At 37.9% G+C, this 12,542-nt stretch overlaps 1 protein-coding gene across 3 annotated transcripts in view; it reads left to right on the forward strand.

Annotated features, from left to right (window-relative positions):
* LOC121373902 overlaps positions 1-12,542 on the forward strand; it is a 40,185-nt gene that overhangs the window by 9,722 nt on the left and 17,921 nt on the right. For 2 of the 3 annotated variants that reach the window (XM_041500711.1, XM_041500712.1), the window contains 5 exons: positions 3,396-3,503; positions 4,266-7,624; positions 8,528-8,635; positions 9,783-9,991; positions 10,328-10,360. In XM_041500711.1, the coding sequence (XP_041356645.1) occupies positions 3,396-3,503; positions 4,266-7,624; positions 8,528-8,635; positions 9,783-9,991; positions 10,328-10,360 (3,817 nt within the window). The remainder of the gene's footprint in view (positions 1-3,395; positions 3,504-4,265; positions 7,625-8,527; positions 8,636-9,782; positions 9,992-10,327; positions 10,361-12,542) is intronic. The other variant, XM_041500714.1, reaches the window with a different exon arrangement.

Genomic DNA, 12,542 nt, shown 5'->3' on the forward strand with positions numbered 1-12,542 from the left:
TGCTCTGCAAGGCTCAATGGGTAGGTGTAAACCACTTGCACCTACCAGTGATCCATAACTGGTTCAACAAAGGCCATGGTTTGTGCTATCCTGCCTGTGGGAAGTGCAAATAAAAGATCCCTTGCTGCCTGTCGTAAAAGAGTAGCCTATGTAGTGACAGCGGGTTTCCTCTAAAAACAGTGTCAGAATGACCATATGTTTGACATCCAATAGCCGATGATAAGATAAAAAATCAATGTGCTCTAGTGGCATCATTAAATAAAAGAAACTTTACTTTAGGTTGGAATGGGTGTTAGTTGGTGGGGTAGGGGTGTGTTGGCTGTGCTGTTGTGGCTGGTGCTTCAAGCTACCAGTGGCCTTGATGGTCACCTCTTTATAAAATGGTCCATGGGACAGTGAGGTGTTGTTGTTAGTGGGTGGGTTCACTACCTTATTGGGCACTTTGGTGGTTTGACTGGTTATCTTGACTCTTTTTTTTCTGGTTGAGATGGTTTATTTATTTTAGTTTTGACGAAGGACGCAGCTGTCAGTGGTTTGGTGTGTTTTACTGGGCTCCTAACTTTTCTATTGCAAATTTTCTTGTTAGCAACTACTCTGAACAAAGGACTGTCTTTTTAACCTGAGTTGGAGTCATTTTGATAGTTCGGCTTGCTACCTGTTATGCCAGGTTGCTTAGTGGTCTGTTACGTCAGTACCGGCTTGTTGTTTACCGAAGGTGAACGGTGTCTTGCTGGTGGACATCGCACCTTCTGTTAGACCTGCACTGTCTGCTCTGATGATTTGACAGCTGCATGTTGCAGGTATCTTTGCAGTTTGGTTTCGCCTGAGTGACTTTGTGGACCAGCATGTTTCCTTCTTTCTTTGTTTTACTGGGTTGATTGGTAAAATCTAGTTTTTTGCTAGCTGGGGATTTGTTAATTTGGCTTTTTATGGTTGAGTGAATACTCTGGCTAGTGCTTTGCTTTATTTGAAATCGTTTTTGCCTACGGCTTTATCCACCTGTTTTGGTTTCACGCTGGTGAACATGGAGGTTGCCCCCGGGGCAACGGTCACCGGCACGAGTTGGACTAGTGAGGTTTTTGTGGATTTAGGATCCGCGTTTACTTGGGAGTTGGGATCCGAGGGCTTTAAGAGAACTTTCTATCACTTTAATAAAGGTATCCCCATTTGCAAGTTGGGCGTGGTACATATGGGGGACTCCTAGTTATTTTTTTTCGGTCTGTATTTTTGTTATGGCCTGTTGCCAGAAAATGTACTCGTAGAATGTTGGGTTAAGCCCATCGAACAAAACTTGGCGAAGTCCCGGTTTACCGGAGACTCGCGACGTGAGAAATTTAGCCTTTTTGTTGTCACGGATGGGTCCTGTTTTTTGTCGCTGCCTAACACTTGAAACCTATTTTTAACCACCACCTCGGGGTGGATATCTGATTCAATGTCACTATCCTCGGGGTCGATTTCTTGACAGGTTGGGTGAGCCCTTTCGTTTGGAAGAGCTGCGTTGGGTATTGATACCGGTTTTAGAAACTGATTTTACCGCTAGTTTGAAGGCACGGGAAATGGCGTTGATTTGAGAGTTTGTGGACACAAACTCCACATCTGGGTCAACGTCTTGGTTGTTAGCTGACCCTACGACAGGCACCTCCGCTTCGGTGTTGCGTGGGTCAGTGGTCATAGTCATGGGCATTTGGGGGGGGGGGGGGGGGGGAGACCTAGGTGAGTCAGTTGTTGTCTTGTCATTTGTGGTCTCTATTTCAAGCCTTATTTCGCAATTTTCAGGCATGGTTGGGTTATTCCCGTTATCTTGATTAACTATGTTCTCTGTTAATGTTTCCATTGTTTGACTGGTTTAAGACTAGGCTAGACTAAAAATTGGGTGTTATGTATTTAAAAATAGTCTAATTAATTATCCTACAGTCAATTGTAAAGGTAATGTACACACAAGTAGTCAGAAAAAAACAAGTAGATACTACAGGTCAGGACTGAAATTAAATGAATACAGAGTACAGATGCAAAATGACTATTAGGAAAAAATTAAATCGCCAACCTTATTCCTTTGTTCAAGAACGGCTCCTAAGTGGTGTGCACAAGCTGTTAGACGTCTTATCGCATCGAGCTCCCTTCGATTGTGTCCTACTACTTAACAGCAAGGCATCTTTTATATAGACCTACAGGGGCGGGATTTAGCTCAGTCGGTTGAGTGCTCGCCTGAGGTGCTTGCGTTGCAGAATCGAACCACCTCAGTGGACCCATTCAACGGATTTGTTTTTTTCTCATTCCAACCAGTGCACCACAACTGGACAAAGGTTGTGGTATGTGCTTTCCTGTCTGTGGGAAAGTGCATATAAAAGATCCCTTGCTACATTAGGAAAAATGTAGTGGGATTCCCCTGATGACTATGTGTCAGAATAACCATATGTTTGACATCCATTAGCTGATGATTAATTAATCAGTGTGCTCTAGTGGTGTCATTAAACAAAAACAAATCAACTTTTATATTCTTTCCCCACAGGATAGCACATACCATGGAGTAGTCTGGTTTAAACCTCCCCAAGGAGCCTACTGGTGCACTCTAGTTAGAATTCAAATTGCTGTCAGGGTTTTATGTTACAGGTTGTCTGATTGTCAAGGACAAGTGGTTTTGGGTGTGGGACATGTAAGTTACCACTGAAACTTACAATATACTGAAAACAATTCTAATTTTGTTCATGAATTGGAGTCTTGATATGTTTTGCAGTTATTGTGAGTGGGTTTTTATGTGGAAGGTTTTTGGGGTTTTTGGTGGGGTTTTTAATTTGTTATAATCAAGCTCATACATTTTGCTACCTATCAAGAGACCATTAACAGAAACAACTGGGCGAGGCAGTCACATTTTTTAATTGGGACAAGCAAGAACATAGGCATTTCTCCTATAATACAAGTGAATGTTGAAAATTTATGTACATCCATATGTGGCATATCTCTAAGCTGTATGGTTCCAGAAAGTTTATTTCAGTTTTTATCATTTCTGTGTGCCATAAAATATAAATATGTATAAACTACTTACTATTACCACTTTTAGTAGAATGGTATACAGGTTAAAATTATAATATGTCATATGGCATACATATCATTGCAGTATATTCTGTTCTAGCCACATACAAATATATATATATTTTAGTTTTTTTTTTTTTTTTTTTTTTTTTTTTTGTGGTGGGTTTTGTTTTAGAGGATGGACATTATGTTTTTAAAATAATCCTGTCCCATCACTGTTTGTATCTTCTAAAAAAAACAAAAAAAATTAAGTTTTTTAAATTTTAAATTACAGTTTTTGGTTATTTATTCTTTTAGTCTTTGTTTTTTTATGTTACTTGTTAGATATAACTTACAATTTTTTTCTGGATTTTGTCCAATTCTAGGAAGAATTCCCATAGTGTTCCAAAGGACTCCATTAAAAAGATGAAGCAGAGATACGAACGAGACATCACTGTGAAGAAGATTATTGCAAGCGTGAAAGCTGCCGATGTGTGAGTTAATTCAGGTTATGAATATTAAACAATTAGAGTATCAGGTTGATATGTTTATTTGATTAAATCATTTTAATATTCACTTTTGCATGCATTTCAATATAGTTTCCATGTCAGAATATATTCAGTGAAAAATAGGACAGTTGTTGAGAAGGCTACTTGACCTGCATTTGAAAGAAGTACTTCAAACCAGTGCACCACAACTGGTCAAATGTCGTGGTATACATGTGTTTTCCTGTCTGTGGGAAAGTGCATATAAAAGATCCCTTGCGGCATTAAAAAAAGTGTAGCAGGTTTCCTCTGATGACTACATGTCAGAATTACTAAATGTTTGACATCCAGTAACCGATGCTTAATTAATCAGTGTGCTCCAGTGGTGTTGTTAAACAAAACAAACCTTTTAATCAAAATAATTCTAAATCAACTTAAGCTAAAAATAAATGAAACATCTGACTGTGTTGTCATCCAAAACTTTACTGGTACACATGAACATTTTTACAACATGATCAACATCAATATATAATCATGGAAACGCCTGTGGTCTTATAGTGAAAAATTTTTTACTGTATTTTGTTAAATTGAACTGAAATACAGTAACTTGGTAACTTCAAAAAAATCAATATAGGTCGACTACAACAAATTTTAGTTATCCACTCTTGAACCAGGTCACTGCCTCATTTTGCTGTTAAAGTGGCAGCATACCACTTGTTTTAATAATGTCTTTTGCCTTTGGCTATTGATGTTTTATGTTTTAATTGGCAGAAAAGAAAAGCAAAAAGCAACAGAAAATGTAGGTTCACAAAATCTAAAAAACAACGATTGTTCATTTCCGTGTCAAAAATCATCTAAAGCGCCACATTACCCATCACCTCCTACTGTAAATCCACAGACGATGTTTTCTTCTTATACTACCCTGCTGAAGTCTCGGAATAAAGGTAAAGAGAATTTGAGTACCAAAGTCAAAGAAACTTCAGGATCTAACAATAAAACCAAACCAAAGCAAAAACGATCCAAAGTGATTCCCAGTCTGAGAGATTTTCAGTCTGTATCTGAGAAGGAGATGACAGATGTCGATGGTAAGGACCGTGAAGCTGTGGCCAAAGAAAATGCATCGATTGTCCATAATGAAAAAGATTTTGCCAGTGGTTTAGAAAATCCAAATATTGGTCCAGATGAGGATTATTCATCTGTCTGTAAGAAACCAAACTTTGGCCACAGTCAAAAGGATTGTGTGATCAGTACACTGGAGGATCTGTTAAGTCAGGGTGACATCCAAAACATGACCAAGGAGGACTGGCAACGAAGGAAAGATGAACTGGAGGTGCTCCTGCAGCTCAGTCCAGTTGACCCAACAGAGAAGAAAGAAATCTTGAGATGGTTAGAGTATAGGATGAAACGGATGAGAGGGTTGAGTGATTCATCAGAAAGTGAAGCAAGTACAAGTCATTTGATTTGTAACAACAGTTCATCTAAAGTCCAGGAAATAAAGTCCTTAAGAGCTGAAGATGATGATGATGATGATGATGATTCAGCTGTTTCTGAGCCTTCAGTAACTGAAGATTATAAATCCACATTTCAAAAGTTTCAGATGGAAGATAACTTTTTAAATGTCAATAGTAATATTACTAATCAAAATAATATTACTCCATTGAATATATTTGGCATGAACAATGCAGCAGAAGAAGACAATGAATTTATAAGCAGAACGGCATATAATGACAAACCGACTCTGGAGTCTTTTACTGATGATGCTTTTCTATCATTTGTCAAAGATACTACAGTAGATGTGATTAACACAGATACTGGTCAGTATTCACTGAATATTGAAAATAGTACAAAAACTAATTCAAAGACAAATCTGTCACAAATTAACCTAAATTCGGATATCAATGATGTGAAAACGACCAAACAGAAAGATATAAAACCACCACTTCTAGATGTGTCGTCCTTCAGGGATTTTTCAGAAAATAAGGAATCGATGCTTGCAAAAAAACAAGAAGTGAGCGACAAGGGAATTCACTTGATAGGTTCGACCCCCGTTAAGATGGTTGATTATGAGTGTTGCAGCTTAAGTGAAAGTGATACTAACTTAAACATTCCCTGTTCGGAGGCTGATACGGAGAAAACCTGGAGTGACACACAAAGTAGTCCTGTGATCAAGGAATGCTCTTCAGTATGGGATGACGACAGTGGTGTAAATTCTTCTAAACCAAAACGAGAACCAAGGAAGAAAAATTATCAGGTTGTAGACAAGCATTTAGTTAAGAATAATGAAACTTGTCAATTAAATTTTAACAGTGAAATTTCTACGGTTCCTAAATTTGAAAATGAATATTGGTCCAGTAATGTGAAAAATGTTGTTTCTGAAAAGTGCAGCATTTCCGATGAAGAAATTACTGATTGGAACTTGGATGGGCAGAAACCAAAACCACAACGAGAGAGAAAATATTCTGAAAGACACAGTCAGTCATCGGATAATACAAGTCAGGAGACATTTAATACTGGCAGCACAGAAGAACAGACTGAAGAAGAACCCAGCATTGAACAGCAAAATATTCAGTCTGATGATAACATTAAGACAGAAATTGATGTGGAAGATTCATGTGATGATGTTGGTCAACCGGCTGCTGCTGATAGTTTTAATGTGATGGGTGTTCAGGTAAATAGCACCGACACTGAAAAGTTTATGTATAATTTTGAACCTGATCAAGTTGAGGAAAGTTATAAAAATGGAAGTGAAAGACCAGTCTTTGGTGATCAGGAACATGTTTTTGAAAGTTTGGATAGTTGCAAACAGAGTACTGAAACTTTACACACCTCTACCAGTGTTCGTGACTTCAGGCAAGGGACTGATGCAAGTTCTCAACAAGAGTCTGCCAGTTCAAATGAAAAACTGACGAATAGTAGTAAAGCAGAAACTCAGAATGATGAGACCTCTGATATAAATGATGACACTATCACTTCAGGTACAGAGTTGTTGAATGCTGCTACACAAGAAACCACAGCTTTAGGTCCTGCAGGAAAAATGCCTAAAAGATCGAAACCTAAACACAAATTGACTCTTTTCCTTAATAGTTCTTCAAAGCAGAAATATGAAACTTCACCCTGGAGCACATTTGATCCCGTTCAGAATGTGTGTTCAAATGTTACGCACACTGAAGTCAAAGCGAATAAAAAGGTGAGCAGCAGAACTCACTGGACTTTGACCACGGCAAAAGACTTCAATGTTCTGGATGGTCTAAACCGTGGCTGTAATGTAAGCAACATTAAGAATGCAGACCAGTATACCATTCTGCTTGGCAAGGACAGAAGCTTGAATCAAAATGTTCCAATGAAATCAAAAGATACCAATGACTGTGTTTCTGAGAAGCTACATGTGGACAAAAGTACCATGACCGATGATGGCCAGAACAGCCTGGAGTCGGACATAGAGTTTCTGAAACATTCTTTCCCAGACATGAGTGAAAACCAACTGTGGGAGGTCATGGCCATGTGTCAGAACGATGTGGAGTGGTCACTGAACCTGCTGTTGGACTGGGGTGTGCACGTTCCTCTGACTCCAGTAGACAAACGGGAGATTGCAGAGGAGATGTTCAAACTGAAGCAGAATGTCTCCCTGGAAAAAGCGGGTCCACAGCCGTCAGTTTTGTCTCACGATCATCCTCCAGTATCTCCGCTATCACTGTTTGATCTCTGCAGTAAGTTGGTGTGCTCTAAAAATCTGGCCACTCTGGAGGAAGTGCAGCGGTGTCTGATCAAAGATGGCCGCAGGCGACTCGAGAGGATGGAGAGCTATGGCATGGAGCGAATGCTGAGCGTTAGTCATGACGGACCATCAAGTGAAGTGGATGATTTTCAGGATCTCCACATTCAGTCTGCTGCTTCCAGTGGAAGCCTAAGTAGCAGTAGTTCTTCTTCAGACATGGTGGCAGACGTTGCTGCTCCAGAAACCATGCTATCTGGAGGAGTGGAGGAGGAGGAGAGTGCTGTGTCTGGTGTGGAGCTGGAGTCGGGACAAGCAAAGTCTTCTGACAAGGATGGCTGCATTGTTGTTCCAGTTGATGGAAACCTGGTCCAAGTGCTGGAGAGTTTGTTTGGTCTTGCAGAGTGTAGACGAGGAGGTAAGCAGTTACTTATTCAAGTAATATTTTAATTGATTCTTTCATCATTAGTTTATTGGCTTATATACAAGTATGTTATTTAATGGCCGCCGGTAGTAGGGGAGTATAGTAGGTGGTTACAAGTGCCTCTTAACAATGCCAGAAGTAACTACGGAACACTCTCCGAAGTGGTCAGACTAAACCCACAACTAAAAGCTGATGGGAAATGACAGGTGTGTGGCAAGGATAGACTCAATAGACGAGCACCTGTTGCGGTTGGAGAGACAAGGACAGGGATGTGGAGGTGGACAGCGAAAGAAATTGCAAGATACGGGGAGTTGCCACATGAGGAAGAAATGAGATGGAAAGTCAAAAGAGAGAAAGGAAAGGGTGCAGCAGGATTAAAAAAAACACAAATTAAAACAATTGTGATGCATTAAGCATAAATTCTGTTACGGTGTTTATTTACTTTTGCCCGTTTGTTTCCTTCCATCCATAGACGTGAGAAAACTTGACTAAGTAATTTTGAGCAGACATTTTAGCAGGAACCTTTTGTGTGGGTATGGAGGAAGTCAGGATGTAAAAGCAATAAGTGTTGATGTGGATTGTTTTATACTCAAATAACTAAATACACTGTACCAATGATTTTCACAGACCCTCAGTGGTGGATGATGGCTTATGTTATTTAAAAACTTTTACGGGGTTACAAAACAAAAAATAAACAAATATTGGCCGTGAACCTAATAAAGATGTCTTCTGTTTTGAAGAATTTATGTTGATTATTCACATCCATAATTCATAATAATTAATGAATATATTCATGATCTATTTTAAATTTTATAAAATGTTTTTGGAGTCCTTTTGCTTTTGAAGCTAAAAACTCGACATGTAAATTTTATTTATTTGATGTGTTATTTTTTGTAGCTGATGATGAGTTTGAGGTGTCACTGGATCTCCACACTGCCAAGTTAATCCACAGTCGTTTACGAAGGAAGAGGCACAGCAAGAGTGTTCTTAAACAACTGAAGGAAGGTTTGTGGTTTTTACAGTATTACTCTAAACTCTTTTGTGGTACTCATAATGGAAGGAAGGAAATGTTTTATTTAACAACGCACTCAACACATTATATTTACGATTATATGACGTCGGACATATGGTTAAGGACCACACACAGATATTGAGAGAGGAAACCCTCTGTCGCCACTTCATGGGCTACCCTTTACTCATAATGGCAGGAAGGAAATTTATTTAACAACGCACTCAACACATTTTATTTACGATTATATGACGTCGGACATATGGTTAAGGACCACACACAGATATAGAGAGAGGAAACCTGCTGTTGCCACTTCATGGGCTGCTCTTTTCTATTAGCACCAAGGGATCTTTTATATGCACCACCCCACAGATAGGATAGTACATACCACGGCCTTTGTTACACCAGTTGTGGAGCACTGGCAGGAACGAGAAATAGCCCAATGGGCCCACCGACAGGAATCGATCCTAGATCGATCACGTATCAGGTGAGCGTTGTACCACTGAGCTACGTTCCGCCCCACTCATAATTGATGCTGATTATAAATTTCTTAAGTAAATCACATCATAAACCATCAGTTATTTTCAATCACGTCATCGTGTGACTTCAGAGTGTTACATCACTTGGCATTCTAATGGGACATATCACTTTGATATGTACCAAGATATTTTGGACCATATGGGTAATAATACATGTTACTGTATATTTTGTATTGAGTATTGTACCCAGCAAATATAAACACATGCATTGAGAGCTAACTCTGCCTCTCAACAAATTCACCAATTTTGAACTTTAAAAAACTTTAGATAATCTCATGTAATGACTGATATTTTGTTGGAAAATAATAGGGTTTTAAGTTTTAAGACAATTTGGCAAAATGTTCAACTTTCACTAGAGCTAACCCTGGCATTTATTAGACTCTTTATATTGAAACAGTGAATAGCATTTATCCATCATAACTGTTACAAATGTTTTGCTATTTGGTGGATTTTAGTTTGTGATTAGTATATAGAAAAATAATGTTTGTTTAATGACAGCCCAGCACATTGATGAATTATGAGCTGTTACAGAAATGAGACACAGATTTCCGACTTGAAACATCCTTGTTACCTTTCTTCTTTTTATACTTTTTGTTCTTGTTAGATGAAGCACTGGCAAGACGTCTACAGCAGGAGGAAAAGTTTGGCTGTGTGAATCAACATTTCCCAATATCGGGACTGGTCATTGATGTGGAGCCACTCCATGAAAGGGGAGGAGTCAGCACTGTCCATCACAGCAAGAAGGAGGAGCCTGTGAAATTGAAAGACATAATGAAGGAGGAGAAAGATAAACACATATTAAGGATAGAACAGGTTAGCAAATGTTAAGGGCTTTGGCACCGATTATTGAATAAATTGCTTCATGTGTTTGTTCCAACATTTATTTGCTGGAGATCTGTTTCACTTTGTTGACACTTTGACAGAATTTAACATCATTAAAAGATGTGTTTGAATATACATGGATAGAGGAACTAAAAGATCTCGGATATTTAAGTATATGGATATTTAATGTATAACCCTTTTTGGCACATGTTGTAGACTGTTATGCACAAATGGCATTTAAATTCCCTTTGTATACATGTGTTCTATATGTAAAATGTCTTCTTCTTTAACAAATTAATGCTCTCATAAATGTTTTTTCCTTCACAGACTACAAATGAAAGAAACTACAGATATTTTAAGGTGTTTTTCCCTTTGTAATGCATTACAGCCGTTTGTTTGTTTGCATGTTGTTGGTTTTTTTGTTTGTGTGCACTATTAAAACCAGCATGTGTGTGAACCAGATTGGTTGTAAACTCCTCTAATTTCCTTATGATTTGAAGTAACGGGTCATCACACCAAGACATAACAAAAATAAATGTGTCAGAACAATAAGCTGTCTTTAAGATAAGGTATGCATGATACACAAGAGGTAAATTGATTTTAAATGTTCCAAGATTATACAGTTTCCATGTTATTTACAAAAGTTACGGGAGAAAGGTGGGGAAAACATTTGGGGAGGATGGGTTTGATTGAAATTGATAAAAGATTTACATGTAGCATACTTAATTAGCCTTTAAGTCGTAATATTTTATTTGGCAAAACACCCCACACACTTAATTTAGCTCCACATTTTAATACAAAAGTTGAAATTCAGCCTCCTCTCCTCTTTAAATATGAACGTTTAACTACTGTGTGATCAAAGCCACTAAGTTACAATGTAATGCTGTTGCCCCATCCACTCATATCTGCATAAAAACTGAACAAAAAACCAGCCTTTATCCCAAGAGGAGACGCAGCGCAGATCAACACCGTTGCCGGACATAATTTTCACATGTTACTTACAAAGACGTTATGTTTGTATTACAACTGCTTACTTTACACCAAGCTAGACATTACTAACAAAGTATAGTTCAGTTCAGATCTGTCATTTCTCACTTCCTGTCATTTTAATTTCAATCTTTTCTGCAGAATGAATATGTGCTACAATTATCCATGCATCTATTTTATTTTTATGAGATGCTTGGTTAGTTGAACATTTGTAATACAGTTTGTGCCATGAGCAAAATCAAGGTAAGCTGAAGATCACTACTGACATGGTTGCTAGGCGAGTAATCACACAAAGTTTAAAAGAAATTGTTAAAAATTTAGTTGCAAAGCAATCACTTTGCTATTTGTAAAACATTATAGGCAAGTGTGGATGGGACGTGGAGTGATCACTTGCCTTTCCTGGCTAAGACTGTAATAAATAATAAACTTAATATTCTGATTAGATTTGTACATTTTGAGCATGTTGATTGTTTTATATAATGCATGGAAAATTAATGATTTCTTTTGGTTTGCTTTTACAGGAGACTGGTTTTGTCATTTGTTATATACTGAACAAAAAAAGAAACTTCCGATTTGTACATATAGTATTTGTTGTGTTAAAGAATTCATTGTGTAATGAAATTATATACATGTAGGTAGTATTAGCCTTGAGCTGTATTATCAGGATTCATGAATTTTATCGATTATTTTTGCACTGTTAATCGTCGACAATGTGAAATTCAATTTGCACGTGCATGCATGGTTTGACATGTCCCGTGTAGTATTCGGTCAATTTGTTTTACTTGTCTTACTGACATTGTTGTCAAGTGATCGAAAACGCTTCAAAATTAAAATAAAAAAACAAAGTTTTTTACATTGTAGCATTTTTATTTATGCCAAGAATACCCAATAATTTACGCGAATGGGCAATTGGCATGCTTGATGCTGGCATGTCGACAGAAGACGTTGCAAGGCATGTTGGGAGTTCTAGTCGAGTGACAGGAAGCACCAACGACTTGCCATGTCGTGGACGTCCGCGTGTTATAATGCGTGGTCAAGACCGCTATATCATGGACAGACAATTGAGGCATCGTCCCAACCCACCCGCTTTCTGTTAACCTATGGCCATGATTTTTGCACCAAACGATGCATCATGGAACACTCTTTAAACGCATATATAACAATTATTCCCCCGGTTTGTTTTCATCAAGTTATGTTCAAGTAAAGTTAGCGGAAGTTTCTTATTTTGTTCAGTATATGATAATTGGTTATGTGTTTTGTCTAAATTTTTGTTTTCAACTAATATTACTGATTTAATGTTTGGAAATGGTCTCTTTATTATAAACTCATGCGGGTTTATTATGCGCAGTCATAATGTACTTCATTTCGAATGTTATAAGCAAACATATTAAGTAATGCCTCGGACAGTGGACAGTCAACGAAAGTAAACAAGCCAAGCCTGAATTTAAGCCGAAATAAATAAAACTGAATGAAAAAGAAGAAATAGTGCCAAATAAATAAATATTTTTAAAACTTTGTAAATACCAGATATTTCATACGAATTGTATATGGCTAA

The sequence above is a fragment of the Gigantopelta aegis genome, chromosome 6, assembly GCF_016097555.1.
Source record: "Gigantopelta aegis isolate Gae_Host chromosome 6, Gae_host_genome, whole genome shotgun sequence".
Taxonomy (NCBI): domain Eukaryota; kingdom Metazoa; phylum Mollusca; class Gastropoda; order Neomphalida; family Peltospiridae; genus Gigantopelta; species Gigantopelta aegis.